This window comes from Impatiens glandulifera, unplaced genomic scaffold (genome assembly GCF_907164915.1).
Source record: "Impatiens glandulifera unplaced genomic scaffold, dImpGla2.1, whole genome shotgun sequence".
Classification (NCBI taxonomy): Eukaryota; Viridiplantae; Streptophyta; class Magnoliopsida; order Ericales; family Balsaminaceae; genus Impatiens; species Impatiens glandulifera.
In genome coordinates, this window is record NW_025918991.1 from 56,413 (window position 1) to 74,668 (window position 18,256).

The 18,256-nt window shown below is 38.6% G+C and overlaps 1 protein-coding gene across 1 annotated transcript; it reads right to left on the reverse strand.

The window, feature by feature from the left end:
- Window positions 1-5,171: 5,171 nt before the first annotated feature.
- LOC124917298 (protein nemuri-like) lies at window positions 5,172-5,597 on the reverse strand. The gene has a single exon (XM_047457758.1). It carries the CDS (start codon window positions 5,595-5,597, stop codon window positions 5,172-5,174), a length of 426 nt encoding a protein of 141 aa, XP_047313714.1.
- Window positions 5,598-18,256: the final 12,659 nt, after the last annotated feature.

The window sequence follows — 18,256 nt, forward strand, 5'->3', positions numbered from 1 at the left end:
GGATCGTGGTGTAGCAGATTAGTAGTGTGCAGAATATTCGTTGGAACGTGGTGTACTAGATAGTACTACGCGAGCTTAGTAGAATAAATGAGTACATGGAAGTTGTACATTTTTAGCGTATTAAGCTGACTTAGCAGACTGCTGATAACGAATTCTGCTATTTGCCATGCTGATGAGCCATGCAGACAAGCAAGCGCTTCTTTAGACGACTGCTAAAGCAAGGGTGCTGTCAGAACTTCTTCAATCGACTTCTGAAGTTAGACGTCTGCTCGCGCTTCTTTAGACTTTTGCTAAAGCAAGGCATCTGTTCACGCTTCTTCAGACTGCTGCCGAAGCAAGGCGTCTGCTCACGCTTATTCAGACTGCTGTTGAAGCAAGGTGTCTGCTCATGCTTCTTCAGACTACTGTTGAAGTAAGACGTCTTCTAACGCTTCTTCAGATTGCTGTTGAAACAAGATGTCTGCTCACGCTTCTTCAGACTAATGTTGAAGTAAGGCATCTTCTCACGCTTCTTCAGACGACTAAAACGTTTCTTGAGTTGTACATGCGCATTAAACATTTGCACAACGTAGTTTTTTTCACGAACACATCATTAAAACTATGTCGTATTGTTAGGATCGGTGTTGACTATAGAGAGGGGGTTCTGAATATAGTTAACAAAATTTCAACTTTCAATTTGATGTTAATCCTGTTAGGGATTAAGATCTGTTTCCATTCTACAAAAATCTTTATAAACTCTTGAACGGATTCAAGTGCAAAACAACTTGCTGGATTTGAAGCGTCGAATGAATGAATGTAAGGAACGAAAATGAAATAACACAGGGAGTTTTTATGGATGTTCGGAGATAAAAACTCCTATGTCACCCTTTCTTCTATTTCCAGAAGGATATTCACTAGAAGGCTTTGATTGATATAGAACGTTACGAACTTCTAGCCAACTCTTTATTGAACAGAACAACCTCTGTTCAACTTATATTACTGAAATTTCACACAGAAAGAATAGTAGATTAATTAAATAATAATCTCAGGGAGAGTGAGTACAACGCTTAATGATTCTTAATTCGTACAGAGTGTTCAAAAAGTAAGCAAGAATTCAAGAACCGAGAGATTCGTCCATTGTCATTGGATCACCTTTTTTACTTTTTTTTGGAAAAACCGAGTTAGTATTATTACATTAATATTTCTCAAAAAAGAAAAAAACCCACGTTTAAGAGATCATTCTAAACAGGCCTAGAACAATTTTGAGTTCATAACAGTTTATGAATAAAGCTAAAAATAGAAAAATATAAATGTATTATTTCATTACAATGTTTTTAATTATAGTGATTTTAGTAAAAGGTAGATTCCAATTCCGACAAATATTCCACGCTTGCTCATTTTTGGGAATCCTCCTCCATGTACCCGCGAGGGCGCCACAATCTGAGACGATATCTCTCCATAGCTCTTCAACACTCCTGCGGATTCTGCCATAAACTCTTGCGTTTCACTCTTGCCATATGTTATAAACCATTGCTCCAAAGCCGCACTTGAATACATTTGTTGCGAATTTATTTCCTTTGGCTTTGTGCAATGCTGCCTCTTTGATTTCTTTTCAATCATTCGGGAAACTGATCAGCTCCAAGCACTTTGAAAATCTATCCCAAAGCTCTAAGGCGATACTGCAGCTCCCAAACAGATGGTTAATGGTTTCTTCATTTCCGTTGCATAGAGGACAGTTCACGTCCAGAATGCTCATATACTTATTGATGCGGTCTCGAGTGACGAGTCTTTCCTAGAAATTGAGCCATAGGATGAACTGGTGTTGAGAAATGATTTTGGTTGACCATACAAGAAGAGCCCATTCTACATTTTGTTCTTTTTCATCTTGTGTTTTTGTCCAAGAGAAGACTAACTTCTCCGTTTTCACCAGCTCTTTCCACTCATTCGCTATATTTTTACTAGTTATAACATCAGTGTATTTTGAGTGGAGACTATTGCACATCCATTAATGAATACATCAGTCTTCTCAGCCGCTTTCTCCTCGACATCCTCCATGATGAGGTCGAGCGTCTAATTGACTTTAGACGAAGGTTCAAGAATAAATTCGGCTACGTTTTTTCCTTTCCTTGCAACTTCGGCAGGTTTAGGATCGGGAATTGGTTCTCTGAAAAGAACACCCGGATCCCCTCAGGCTGCTCTAAGAATAGCAAACGAAGACATGTTCTTCACAAAGGAATTTTCTATAAGAACAATAGTAGGGCCGACAACCGTCTAAACGGGTGCTTCTTCAATAATAGTAGCAACAAAAGAGTGCACAACCTCCTACTCTATTGTAGGCAGAATAACATCAACAATACCAGTAACTGCAGCAGCCACTGGTTCAGCAAGAAAGACAATAATGTCTTCCCCTAATTCATCTCAACAGATTGACCAACTGTCTCAACAGTTGGTCCAGCAACATGTTCCGCTACGGGAACCTTATCATTGGGCACTTCGTACATAAAAGGAGATGGAGTTACCTTGGAGGACGTTTGAACAGGAGTAGATGCCTCCGTCTGAACAATTAGAAGAAATTCCGTCTGAATAGCTTTCGTCTAACCATGAGCAAGGGCGGGCTCCTCCAATAGGTTGTCTCACTAACTAGCCAAACCCTTGTCTATTGGAAATGGAGAGGGAAAGAACAGAGGAATAACAACAATGGGGGTTTCCTTAGTTCTGGTCCTTTTTGGAGCCGAATCGACTTCTGTAGTGTCTTCTTTTGAAGTTATTTTCTGTCTAGAAGAGCTAGCGGCTGATTCCATCGCCGAAGTCCCCATTCTCTTCGTAGGGATCCTACGATTGGAGGTCGAAGGACGCTTGAACCTAGTAGTTGACTGACCACTCGTCTGTTGAACAGAAGAGTCTGACATCGATTCTTTGACGAGCTTCATATACAACAAGAATCTTTTAATGATGGTACCCGTCATTATCCTGCATGGGTTTACATGTGATAGGATCGGCTTTATCGATACAAACGGGGGTCTGGTTAAGGATGAAGACTTATGAAAAACGGTTTAAAAGAAATCCTGTTAGGGATTTAATTCGCTTTCTATTCTACGCAAACACTTGTAAACACTTGAAACAAGTTCAAGGCGGAATTGTATACTTGGGTCGAAGCACAAGATGAAATATGAAAAGATGACAGAAATGAAATAACACATCATTTTGTTTATGGATGTTCGGAGAAACTCTCCTACGACACCCCTTCTTCCAACCACCGAAAGGATTCACTATAATATGATTCGAATCAAATACAGTTTATACACACTTAGCTCACTATTGAACATAACACTTTCTATTCAATTACAAGATGAAGAATATCACTCAGCTAAAGGTGTTTTGATTCTAGCTCTCTCTTGATTCAAACAGTACAATAAAAAAGTAGCTTCAAAGTATGAATATTCAAAGGCTTGAATTCTCTCAAGATTGGCAAGTTCGTAAGGTTAGCAGTTGTGCTTGTTAAGGCAGATTATCCGTTGTCCTTTAGATTTGTTAAATACTGAGCAGGAGCTAACGGTCGAATCTTTTAGAATGATACGTGGCACTCTTCCATTGGAAAGCCTCCATTGTACACAGCAGGTTCTGAGCACAAGGATCGTGGCCGTAAATCACTGATAGTGCGCCGAATATTCCATCAGGGATGTACCTGCAAAACAAGTAATGTGAGGAAAATTCTCTTACGTGGCATTCTTTGGTTGGTTGCATATAGCTGTTGTACTAATCTTCACTAGAAAGTGGAGCAAGAGTCGGGTACAGCTATAGCACGTGGTTAGGTGAAATGCTAGCTTCAAGCATACTACTTAAGCTGAGCATTAGACGTATTTCAGTTAGACGGATTGTAAAATCAGTCTAATGAAATCAAACATCTCCTTCTAATAGTAACGTCTTTTAGACTACCTGGTCTAATATAATTAGACTCACGTTTAATTACACTAACTATTAGACTGCATGTCTAACTCCACTAAGTTAGACTGCACGTTTAATTCCGGTTCTACCTCAGACTTGTCTGAAGGAATTAGACGCACGTATAACTTTCACTAATTAGACTTCACGTCTAATTATCCAATAACCATTAGACTGCACGTGTAACTCCACTAAGTTAGACTGCACATCTAATTTCGGTTCTACCTCAGACTTGTCTGAAGGAGTTAGATGCACGTCTAACTTTCACTAATTAGACTTCACGTCTAATGATCCAATAACCATTAGACTGCACGTCTAACTCCACTGAGTTAGACTACACGTCTAATTCCGGTTTTACCTCAGACTTGTCTGAAGGAGTTAGACACACGTCTAACTTTCACTATCTATTATACTACACGTCTAACTCCGATGAGTTAGACTGTACGTCTAATTCTGCATAAATTAGACTATCCGTCTAATTGCAAATATGTTGGACTATACGTCTAACTCCGAATATCTATTAGACCATCTGTCTAATTAGAAGTCTATTAGACTACACGTCTAACTCCGATGAGTTAGATTGTACGTCTAATTTCGAACACATTAGACTTATGTCTAATTCTATACATTCATTAGACTACACGTCTAACTCCGATGAGTTAGACTGTACGTCTAATTCTATGCATTCATTAGACTACACGTCTAACTCCGATGAGTTAGACTGTACGTCTAATTCTACGCATTCATTAGACTACACGTCTAACTCCGATGAGTTAGACTGTACGTCTAATTCTATGCATTCATTAGACTACACGTCTAACTCCGATGAGTTAGACTGTACGTCTAATTCTATGCATTCATTAGACTACACGTCTAACTCCGATGAGTTAGACTGTACGTCTAATTCTATGCATCTAATGCCAAAATCGGTCTAATGACCCTTATTAGAGCTAAGTCTTATGAAACATTGTTTTAATACACCTGCATTAAAACTCATCATTAAAATATCAGTGGTTAAATTATTTCAACACTTAGTCAAAATAATTTGACACAACAATTTCCCCTTTTTTGATGAAGAAATTGGAAATCTGTATACATATACCAAAATATGCATTCATCATATAAATAAAAAAAACCTTTGTTCACTTACATCACACATCCAAAACCAATATTCAAAGAACCATCAATGAAACATTGTTTGAATGACTTGAATAGAGTATACAAAAAGATTATTGCTCTTCCCTTATAACTCAAGGATCGGTCTGACTCATTTCTTGACCGAGAACCATGTTGAAGAAAGAAGGATAGCCGCGACCACCACGATCGCCTCCACTTGATCTACCACCACGTTCATTACCGCTGCCACGACCTCCTTGATCAACATAGGCTAGCCTACTATGGCCACCACCACTTAGACCTCCACGATCATTACCGCTTCGACCTCCACCTCTCTTGGTTGGCCTAGGATTATCGTCGGTGCTTGGAGCTCGCCTGGATCTAGTTCCAGTTGACACGCCATCATTTCTTCTACTTGACTCGCCTTGAGCGGGTCGAGATTGATCACATTCAGTATTGGCCTTTGCTTTCTCCTTTGCTTGAAACTTCCTTGCAATGGAGTCAGCAAATTTCTGTCGTTCATTGTCATTTCTACTCAAGCAGCCCTGAATTTCCACCATCAGATTCTTCACCAGACTGAATTCTTCCAAGGTTTCCTTGTGGCGTTCATCATTGATTTGCCTTTCAATGTCCAATAATTCAGTTTGACGATTGATAAGTTGCTTTTCAAACTTTGAGTAGTTTATATTTGAGACATGAGTCTCATACGTGTTCTTCTTCAAGGTGTTGTCCAACTCTTTGAGAACTTTGAGAATTTCAGCAAAGTCCTTTCTTTCTTCTTCCTGATTATTCAAGGACTTTATCATGCTCTTCTAAAGAGATGAAGGCACCGAAGACATAGATTTTAACATCTTGTTGCCACCAGTAGAGGTTCCTTCATTTGATGAATTTTCTTCAGACTCTGCTGCCATACTCTGAATTGGCTCAAAGTTTGTGTGAATCTGCAAGGATTGCTCCGGTTGATTCATTTCGGCTTTCTTAGCAGTTTCATCTCGCTCTTCTTCTGCTATTTCTTCTTCTGCTCTCCGAAATCTCTCATACAGATTCCCAGAGTAGTGAATAGGAATGTTGATATTTTCGTGAACATTTCCCACAATGGTGTCGGGAAATAGGCAGGGCTTGATAAAGGTTGCTTGTTGATCTTGTTCCTCCTCAGACGAGGAACTCCCTTCTTCAACATTCTTAACTTTGGAGGGTTCCCCCTCAGATCTGACAATTTCTGGCTGAGTTACTTCGGCCACTTTCTCTTGAACAACCTCTATTCTCACAACAGGGGTTAACATCACATTTTCTTCAAGAGGAGCTTGAGCAGCTTCCTCAAACACATCTTCCACAAAAACTTATTCTACATTTGTCTCAAGGGCTTGTTTAGGCTCTTGGACAATCACTTCTTCTTCTTTATTCGAATATTGTTGAATAGGTTGATCTAGAATGCGTCTCTCTTCGGCAGAAAGATTCCCGAATTCGATCAAGAGAGCAGCATCTAGCTCATCGGCATTATTCTCAACATCTGGAATATCCATAGCTTCATCATCATTGAGAGGTGTCGAGAAGCTATAGAGACGTAACTGTCCAAAATGTCGTTCAACCTTTTCAAAACTTTTAATTCAACATCAGATCCTTTCTCCGCAGGATTGAAGTCAGCCTTTCTGGCTTCAAAGATTGGGAAAAGAGCTTTTCCATACAGGCAAGCTTCTAATAGATCTTTTCTCTTCAGAGCCTCAGCAACCTCTAAAGTTCTTGCCCATTTAAGCACTTTCTTTTCGTTTTCTACCCGCATCTTCCATTCTTTTGTTATTGCAGAATTAGTCAGAGAATCGTTGTACTTGGATGACAGTCTCTCTAGGGACCAAAATTCAAAGATCTTCAGTTTCTCAGCCGTAATGACTTTAACTTGTTGTAAAATGAGGTCAACAATTCCTGTTGCCGCCAATACTTTTTCAGGAATTGGGGCTGCGATATTTTTACCTTTTCCAACAACCTCTACGGGTTTTGGAGCAGGTCTGGGTTCACCGAACACGATCCGCCTGTCTGTCTTTTAGAACGCATCAGTTAAAATGCAGATTGAGGTTTCTTACAGAGCTCAGCAGGGAGCTCTACACGAACAACTTTCCTGGCTACCAATGAATCTGTAGGAACGGGAACAAAAACTTCTTGTTCAACAGATTGACCAGCAAAAAGGATAAGAGCAGCACCTTGTTCTGGTTGAGATGACTCTGTAGCACCGACGGCTACTAGATCAGTTAGAACAACAAGAGACACATTCCTGTCAATATTTTCAACATTTGGATCGGCTGACTCAACAGAAGGCCCTTCAGCAGATTCTCCCAACGGAGAAAATATAGATTCAGCATGTTCCACAACGGGAACATCAAACTTAGGCACAACGGCAAGGATTTAGAAGAGGTTACCTTTAAAGATTTAGACGCTCAAGGCGCCTTCGTCTTCTTCTCCTTTGAGCCGTAGGATCTTGAAGGCTTCCTCAATATGGTTGAGGGAGTAGATAAAAAGGACATTAGAGTTTCAGCAAGTACGCCTGAACCTTGCCTCAACCTTGAATCGACAGATTCAGAGTCCTTCTTGTTTGAACTTTTCAAACTGGAGGAACTGGCCTCCGATTCATTCACCGTTTTCGATCTTTTTGCCCCTGTTGACAACACAGAAGCAAAAGGTTGCTTGGATCGAGTAGAGGGTTTTCCACCAGTTTGGTAACTAGATGCACCAGATGCAGACTCAAGATTGTTCTTCAACCTCATCAGTGTGTTAGCCACTGTAAAGGCAGTATATACTCTTGGAGAGTTGATCTACACATGTTCACTAACAGGAACCCCAAATGCTTCAACAAATGACTCAGTTGAGCCGCAAACGTTATGCTTTCCTTGTTCGTCTGACAGATCAAGAAACATAAGTTCAGGAAAAGGGTATGAGCCCAGTTTACCTGGATTCCCTTCGAAATAGCGCACATATAGTCAAAACGATCTTGACTATATAGATTGAAGGAGCCAGATTTCCCTTGTAGCGCCTTTCTCACCACATCGTTCATCAAAATGAAGTGCGATTTAAATGCCTTCTTGAGTCCATTAACATGGATTATCGAACCATCGACAGAATAGGTTCTCTTCATCTCCTCCATGATTTTTGGTGAAAGGATCAGGTCGAATGAGTGCCCCTCCGTTGGAAGTTCAAAGAACTCCGCATAAACTACTTCATCGAATGAGAACTCTATGTCGTTGACGGTTGCTACGATGGATTCACCCACCATAGTTGTCGTTTTGAAGAACTCGTGAACTTCTTTTTCATAGAAAATGAACGGACCGCCGAGATACTTCCTTAACCCATAATATTCTAGGGTTCGGAACATCTCCACCACCTCTAGCTGATCGAAAGTGTACACCGATGGAAAATCCACCTGCAAAGTATAGTGACCCAAAGTGATTTTCTTCACCATTTTCGAAGGAATATGAAACGACACAAGATTTCAGAGAGATTTAGTGAGAGAAATGCAAAGAGAACTAGGGTTCTTAAGAATTTCGAGTGATTGAAAACTTTCAAACTCATGCACTAATGTCCTTATATAGATAGAAGAGGGAAATACGGAATAACCGTCTTATCTTAAGGGTATGACCCATTAATAAATGTTAGACGTCCTTTTTCAAGAAGTCATCATTAAAAATGAGGGTATATTAGTCATTTTCTCTAAACTTGATAGACACATGTCTTCATGTTAATAAGAGATGACTGTTTGATGTTTTGAGCGGGAAAAGTAAATAGCTCTCAATCATGGGACAATTGTCCTTGATCATTTTAATCAGCACATAGTTAGACATTTTTCTTACTCCACAAATCCATATAACAGAACGTCTATTAGACGGATGAGTCTATTAGACGCATACGTCTAATTCCGTGTTATAAAAATCCGTCTAATGTCTATTAAACGTGTACGTCTAATTCCGCATAAACATCACGTGTTAGACGTGTGTTTGATTAGACGTGAGCATCCACTTTCTCGTGACGTAAAAACATCTAACGTCTATTAGACGTGTCCGTCTAACCGCGTAGGTATAACACCTCAACATATAGACCTAAATGAATGGATTTTGAGCAAAAATACGTCTAAGTACACACTGTTTCTTTCAGACACCCTTGTCTAATTAAACCGATTAAGGATATTCGTTTGGAGAGTATCTTTACTTCCAAAGTAATTTTCCCTTTCACTATGTATATGGACATACAAATGTAATAAATAATTTTTGTGATCCAAAGACCAAAAATATTTTTAACAAATAAAAACATTTATTCTACTAGAATGGCAAATTCCATTGTTGATCTTCCAGGCTGTGTACTTAGAGGAGTACTCTTCTAGCTTCCTTCCTGCAATCCTCCTGCATCACCTACAAAAGAAACTATTTACACATTTTGGTACCCATACTCAATTGGGTGCTCGATCAATTAGTCTCTTAGGAATCCATATTTGAGTTATTCTGATGGACTTCCCATTTTGTGTTGTGATTAATGCATAAGATTTTGTCTTAGCAGATGACTTCCTGCTAGCCACTGATCCTTTAACTTTTGAAGAGGATTTTCTTTTAAAACTCCTTGACTTAAAGTCAGGTTTTAGATTGTCAGACTTGTTAGCTGCTTCTAGCTTATTCTTAAGCCAGCTAACAGTAGGCGGAACATAAACTATTTTATTTTTGAAAGAAACTTCTTCATGAATATGATCAGATTCAATGTTCTTCCTACTTCCTTTGACAAAACTTATTGGCTTATGTTTGTCATATGATTTTTACTTTTTACATGACAGGTTAGGGTCATTTCTATCAAATCCCAATCCGGATCTAGATCCAGCAGGTTTGAACATACTGATCTGATATTTGACAGCATCTCTAAACCTTGTCCATGCACAGACAATATAGTTTAACCTTTTGTTTTCAGATGAAATGGTTTGAATCTGTTCCTTAAGCATCTCATTCTCAGATGAGATCTCTTCAATCTTCTTTTCAAAAACATTTGACTCTTCAGCTTTAGACAGATTTGGTTTATTTACATCTGATGAAGATTTAGTTTCATTTAAGGATTCTACTAGCTTTCTATACTCGATGACCATGTCATCTAGTGCAGCTACCAATTGTTCCCTTGAAAACCTTTCGGAAGAGAAGTCAAATACCTCAGTCTCCTGAGTTTTTTCTTCATCTTCTCTTGCCTTGAAGCAAGCCACCTTTTCTTCATCACTTTCACCTGCCATAAGAGCCTTCAGCTCTTTTCCATCATCCTTGGTATCTTCACGCTTTGGCTTATGGCATTCCGATGTATAATGACCTTTAATACTACAGTTAAAACAAGTAACATTAGCTTTAGATTTTTTATTGTCATTGGAATTCGAAGAGTTTGAGTTAGAGTTGCTCTTCTTCATGAAGTGGCCAAACTTCTTCACGAAGAGAGACATGGCATCGCTGCTCAGCTGCTGAGCTTCCATCTTCATTGTTTCACCAGGACACATCTTGAAGTTGTCGAATTGTTGAGTGTCAACCATGATCTTGTTTTCCTTGGTTTGCTCGTTGTCCTCGCACAGTTGAGTGAGTCTGTCCCAGATCTCTTTGGCAGTATCGCATTCGATAATGTAGTTAAACATACTGTCATCGAGAGATCTGTACAGAACATCAAGAGCCATGTTATTGAGGTTGTTCTGCCTCTTTTCATCAGCGGTCCAGTCAGCCTTCTCCTTATCAATCTTGACAGGACCTTCTGTGACAACGCTCCACATGTCATCATGAAGAGAAGATAGATGAGCACGAACCCTTTTCTTCCAAATAATGTAGTTTTCTCGAGAGAAAATTAGAATGGCTGTAGCACTGGCATCTTTGGATATGGTCGACATATTTCAAGAAAGGCTTGAGAATAGAAACAGGGCTCTAATACCAATTGATAGGATCGGCTTTATCGATAGAGACGGGGTCTGGCTAAGGATGAAGGCTTATGAAAAACGGATTTAAAGAAATCCTGTTAGGGATTTAATTCGCTTTCTGTTAAGGCTTATGAAAAACGGAATTGTTTACTTGGGTTTGAAACATATGAAAAGATGACAGAAATGAAAGAAGACAACAGTTTGTTTATGAATGTTTGGAGAAACTCTCCTACGTCACCCTTTCTTCCAACCATCGGAAGGATTCACTATAATATGATTCGAATCAAATACAGTTTACACACACTTAGCTCACTATTGAACATAACACTTTCTATTCAATTACAAGATGAAGATTATCACTCAGCTAAAGGTGTTTTGATTCTAGCTCTCTCTTGATTCACACACAGTACAATCAGAAAGAAGTTTAAAGTATGAATATTCAAAGGCTTGAATTCTCTCAAGATTGGCAAGTTCGTAAGGTTAACAGTTGTGCTTGTTAAGGCAGATTGTCCGTTTTCCTTTAGATTTGTTAAATACTAAGCAGGACCTAACGGTCGAATCTTTTAGAATGATACGTGGAACTCTTCCATTGGAAAGCCTCCATTGTACATAGCAGGTTCTAAGCACAAGGATCGTGGTCGTACATCACTGGTAGTGCGTCGAATATTCCATCAGGGATGTACCTGCAAAACAAGTAATGTGAGGAAAATTCTCTTACGTGGCATTCTTTGGTTGGTTGCATATAGCTGTTGTATTAATCTTCACTAGAAAGTGGAGCAGGAGTAGGGTACAACTATAGCACGTGGTTAGGTGCAATGTTAGGTTCAAGCATACTGTTAAGCTGAGCATTTGACGTATTTCAGTTAGACGGATTGTAAAATCAGTCTAATGAAATCAAACATCTCCTTCTAATAGTAACGTCTATTAGACCGCCTGGTCTAATAGAATTAGACTCACGTCTAATTACACTAATCATTAGACTGTACGTCTAACTCCACTGAGTTAGACTGCACGTCTAACTCCACTGAGTTAGACTGCACGTCTAATTCTAGTTCTACCTCAGACTTGTCTGAAGGAGTTAGACGCACGTCTAACTTTCACTAATTAGACTTCACGTCTAATTATCCAATAACCATTAGACTACACGTCTAACTCCACTGAGTTAGACTGCACGTCTAATTACGGTTCTACATCAGACTTGTCTGAAACAGTTAGACGCACGTCTAACTTTCACTAATTAGACTTCACGTCTAATTATCCAATAACCATTAGACTGTACGTCTAACTCCACTGAGTTAGACTGCACGTCTAATTCCGGTTCTACCTCAGACTTGTCTGAAGGAGTTAGACGCACGTCTAACTCCGATGAGTTAGACTGTACGTCTAATTCAGCATAAATGAGACTATCTGTCTAATTACAAATATGTTAGACTATACGTCTAACTCCAAATATCTATTAGACCATCCGTCTAATTATAAGTCTATTGGACTACACGTCTAACTCCGATGAGTTATACTGTACGTCTAATTTCGAACACATTAGACTTACGTCTAATTCCGTGTATATTAGACTTACGTCTAATTTTGTACATTCATTAGACTACACGACTAACTCCAATGAGTTAGACTGTACGTCTAATTCTATGCATTCATTAGACTACACGTCTAACTCCGATGAGTTAGACTGTACGTCTAATTTTATGCATTCATTAGACTACACGTCTAACTTCGATGAGTTAGACTGTACGTCTAATTCTATGCATTCATTAGACTACACGTCTAACTCCGATGAGTTAGACTGTACGTCTAATTCTATGCATTCATTAGACTACACGTCTAACTCCGATGAGTTAGACTGTACGTCTAATTCTATGCATTCATTAGACTACATGTCTAACTCGGATGAGTTAGACTGTACGTCTAATTCTATGCATCTAATGCCAAAATCGGTCTAATGACCCTTATTAGAGCTAAGTCTTATGAAACATTGTTTTAATACACCTGCATTAAAACTCATAAGTCATTTCATCATTAAAATATCAGTGGTTAAATTATTTCAACACTTAGTCAAAATAATTTGACCCAACAACATGCACACTCTTGCCCACAGGAACTTGCAGATGCCCCAAAAACTAGATGAGTTGGACTGAAAAGCCCACACTCTACTTGCTAAATGGAGAAACCATCTAGAGGGTTGAGAAAAGAATGAATGCCTAGTTAACGACCATACCTTATGTAATAGCCACCATATATTCGAAATGATCTTGGGTGTAGACGTCGAATGACCCTGCTCTCCCTTGAATCGATTTCACCACAATGTCTTGTAGAATGCAATATTCATACTTGAGATTCCTCTTCTTCCCGTTGATATTCACCAAACCACCGATGTCCGAGAATAGAGCGTGCATTTCAAGTATATCCTCGGTCGTATTCTCAACGTCAAACTTGTGGCCTTCCGAAGGAAGCCCAAAGAACTTAGAAAACGCAGCTTCAAAAATAGATATTTTGACTCCCTTAACTGTCGCCACAATAACATCATCAACAATCTTTCCAGAGTCGAAGAACTCGCGAACCTCCTTGTCATGCAGAATAAAAGGACCTCCAAGGACCCTTCTAAGGTCGGACGCCTCCAAGGATCAGAACATTGCGATGATCTCCGACAGTTCGTACTCATAAACAAACTCAAAGTCCACATGCATGGTGTTATGGGAGAAAGCAACAATTTTCTTAGTCATCTTTAGGTTTTGAAGACGAGACAACAAAGAAGATGATTAGGGTTTCTAGAGAGAAGACAACGAAAACTTAAAGATTCTAAGGTTTTAGAAAATATCAAAGATGGCGTGAATTTATTTTTGGCATGCGAGGCACCATTAAATAGATTCGAAACGCCATGTGTCCCAAAGGACATCATTAAAATAAACCGTCATAAAATTAAAATAAAACGTTTTGAAAAGTCATCATTAAAAGACGTCAATTAATTTAAAAACAGTTTTCAAGAGTCATCATTAAATGATGTCATTTAAATTTACATAAAAACTATCATTAATTTAAAAATGTGCGGTAATGAATCGTTAGATATATTTGTCTTATTATTAACATAGAAAGACACGTCTCTTCATGTTATTCGATATTAGGAGATATTCCCTTCAAATATTTCGAAATGAGACTGTTTTACTATTTGAGTGTAAAGTAAAGTGACAACAAAAAAAATATGATAGCTGTCCCAACTCGTCTGAAGATGAGGCGTCTAAAGAGCGCTCGTATTCGGACGTGTATCTGTGTTGTCTGCATGCCTTGTATATATGCTGGTAGAGCGTCTGTTCGGACAACATCTGCTCGCACGTCTAAAGACATATCAGTAGACGTCTGCCTCACATTCGTATGCCTGACTACGCTTAAATTGCAAGCTGCTTAAGCACAACTCATCCGAAATATTTTCTCTTCGGACGACTGATCTGATCAGACCGAATTGAGACATCCGTCTTAATATGTCTGTCCAGACGACTTAATTAAAACATTCCCCCTCAATTTGTGCATACTTAATTAAATTAAATTAATTTAGGTCTACAAGACCCAAAAAAATTCTAAAGTTAGAAAACTTAGTCTCGGGGAGTGGGTTTGTGAACACGTCTGCCACTTGTTGACTAGTTGGGACATATTCTAGCAGAATATGCTTCTGACTAACATGCTCCCGGATGAAATAATGTCGCATGTCGATATGCTTTGTCCGAGAGTGCAACACCAGTTTGTATGTGATCGCTATGGCACTGGTGTTGTCGTAGAAAATCGGAGACTCGTCTTCTTGAATGTCATAGTCCCTAGCCGTTGTTGAACCCACAAGAGCCGAGCGCAACAACTGCCTGCAACAAGGTACTCAGCCTCTGCTTTAAATGTGGTGACAGACGTTTGCATTTTGATGAACTAAGATATCAGACGATCACCAAGGAACTAACAAGTTCCACTAGTGTTCTTCCGATCAAACTTGCAGCATGCATAATTTGCATTAGAATAACTAATTAAATTAAAACTAGAATACTTAGGATACCACAATCCCACATTTTGAGTTCCCATTAAATTCTTTAAAATACGCTTACCATCAATATATTGAGATTTTTTAGGTTTAGCCTGAAATATTTTACAAACGCCGACGTCAAATAGGATGTCTGGCCGACTAGATATTAGGTAGAGGAAGGAATCGATGATTCATCTATAAGTAGTGATATCTATACTCTGACCATCTTCATCCTTATCAAGCTTGCTAGAAGAATTCATTTGAGTGGAGGTAGTTGAACATCTCTCCATGTCGAACTTCTTCAGCAGCTCCCTATTGTACTTGGCTTGATTGATGAATATGCCATCTTCAAGTTGACGAACTTGAAGATCTAGGAAGAATGTTGATTCTCCTATCATACTCATCTCAAATTTGTCCTGCATTAACTTTGAGATTTTCTTACATAATTTGGGGTTAGTTGACCCAAATATGATATCATCAACATAGATTTGGACAAGCAAAATATGCGAATCTTGAATAAATCCAAATAGAGTTTTATCTACTATCTAATGATAAAATTATGATCAAATAAAAACTTTGTTAAAGTATCATACCAAGCTCTAGGAGCTTACTTAAGACCATATAAAGCTTTGTCAAGTTTAAAAACATGATTATGCAAGGAGTGATCTTGAAAGCCCAACGGCTGTTCAACATACACATCCTCATTTAAAATTCCATTTAAAAATGCACTTTTCACATCCATTTGATAAAGTTAAAAATTTTTAAAATATGCATAAGCTAGAAAGATTTTGATTAAAAGTCTAGCGACATGGGCAAATGACTCCTCAAAGTCTATTCCTTCCTCCTGTTTATAGCCTTGAGCAACCAATCGGGCTTTGTTTCTCACAACCAAGCCATCTTCACTAAGCTTATTTTGAAAAACCCATCTGGTTCCAATAACTGATTGATCATTTGGTCATGGAGTCAGATGACACACTTTATTTCTTTCAAATTGATTCAACTGATATTGTATGACATTGATCCAATCTGGATCAAGTAGTGCTTCATCAATTTTCTTTGGCTCAATTTGAGAATTAAAGGCAGAGTTTGCAAATTCATCCAATAATTGGTGTCTAGTTCTGAGAGGAGAATTAGAATTACCAATTACTAATTCGGGTGGATGATTTCTGTTCCATTTGAAGCTTGGTCCTAAAGGATCAGACGTCTGGACAGATGGCCCCACGACGTCCGTACTGTCAGCCGTCTGTTAACTTATAGTCTGGTCGTCTAGTTGAATATCAACCGGATCAGCTGTCTAATTAGATGTGTTGATCCTGTTGACTAGAGTTTCATCATCACTATCAGATTAGAGAGTAGCTACTTCCAACCTGTTAGTAACTTCAATGATTTCGTTATAGTTATTTTCAACAGATTCATCAAAGATGATATGATAATGTTGGGAAAAATTAAGAGTTAATTAACTTAGAAGAAATTGTTTGGAAAACTAAGTAAAAAGTTAATTAACAAAGAAGTGCTAAATATTAATCAATTAAGTTTTGATGATGTTTAAATATCAATAAAGCTAAGCTGTATAATTGTTTCTATACAGGTGCATCAGATTTGGCAAGTTAGACGTGGTCTAAGTAGGCTAATTAGACGTGTTACGTAGTTAGACGTACCAGTCTAACAGATACGTAGTTAGACATGCATGTCTAACAGATACATAGTTAGACGTGCAAGTCTAAAAAATATGTAGTTAGACATGCCAGTCTAACAGATACGTAGTTAGACGTGCAAGTCTAACAGATACGTAGTTAGTCATGCAAGTCTAACAGATACGTAGTTAGACGTGCCAGTTTAACAGATACATAGTTAGACGTGCTAGTCTAACAGATACGTAGTTAGACATGCCAGTCTAACAGATACGTAGTTAGACATGCTAGTCTAACATATACGTAGTTAAACGTGCCAGTCTAACAAGTACGTAGTTAGACATACTAGTCTAACAGATACGTAGTTAGACGTTCCAGTCTAACAAATACGTAGTTAGACATTCTAGTCTAATAGATAAGTAGTTAGACGTGCCAGTCTAACAGATACGTAGTTAAACATGATAGTCTAACATATACGTAGTTAGACGTGCTAGTCTAACATGTACATAGTTAGACATGCCAGTCTAATAGATACATAGTTAGACGTTCCAATCTAACAGATACGTAGTTAGACATTCTAGTCAAATAGATAAGTAGTTAGACGTGCCAGTCTAACATATAGGTAGTTAGACTTGCCAGTCTAACAGATACGTAGTTAGACATGCTAGTCTAACAGATACATAGTTAGACATGCCAGTCTAACAGATACGTAGTTAGACGTGCAAGTCTAACAGATACAAAGTTAGACGGTGGCGTCTAACTCCTTCAGATTTGTCTGAAGTGATGTAAGGTTAGACGTTGCAGTCTAACTCCATTAGACGTGGTAGTCTAATGGGATGCGTAATTAGACGGTGTACTCTAACTCCATTAGACGTGGTAGTCTAATGGATATCTTTGATAGACGTTGGTGTCTAACTCTATTAGACTTGGTGGTCTAATGGAGAACATCTGATGCCTCGCTTCAACAGTCGTCTGAAGTTAGCATACGTCTACACATGATCAACTAGCTATACGCTACTCCTGCTCCAATTTCTCTTGCAGATTAGTTCGCTAGCTACTTGCATCAAATGAATGAACGCCACGCTTGCAAATATTCCTCCCATTACTTGTTCAGTACCGGACAATTGCAGAAGGATATCCCGCACACTACCGTTCAGTACGACCACGTTCCAGAAGCACAGAGCCTAGTATACTTTGTCCTTTATGCGACCATCCTATGGGTGTGTGCCACGTGTCCATATAGAAGATTTGATCCCTGGTGTCCTTCCACTATATTTAGCTGCTCAAGGACAACGGAAAAATTTGCAAGAAGAATTAGAACTTACTCTGCTCACATTACGAATCATTCTTGCACTTACAGATTGTACATCATATTCAAGTTCAAGAGAGAGAGAATAAAAAATACTGTTTTAGCTAAGAAATATTCTTAATCATATTGTAAGTGGAACAGAGTCTGTTCTGTTCAACAGAGTGTTAGCTATTTAGTGAATTGTATTTGATTCAAGAAGTTTAGTGAAATCCTTCCGATCGTTGGAAGAAGGGGTGACGTAGGAGAGTTAGCTCCGAACATCCATAAACATCTTGCTGTATTCTTTCCTTTGTCTTTTATTATTCATTGGTTCAAGGCTTCAAACCCAAACAAACAATTCCACACTTGAATCATTTCAATTG

Excerpts from the sequence above, each read along its gene's own strand:
- LOC124917298 (XM_047457758.1), bottom strand. The coding sequence starts at position 5,597 with ATGGTGGAAATTCAGGGCTGCTTGAGTAGAAATGACAATGAACGACAG.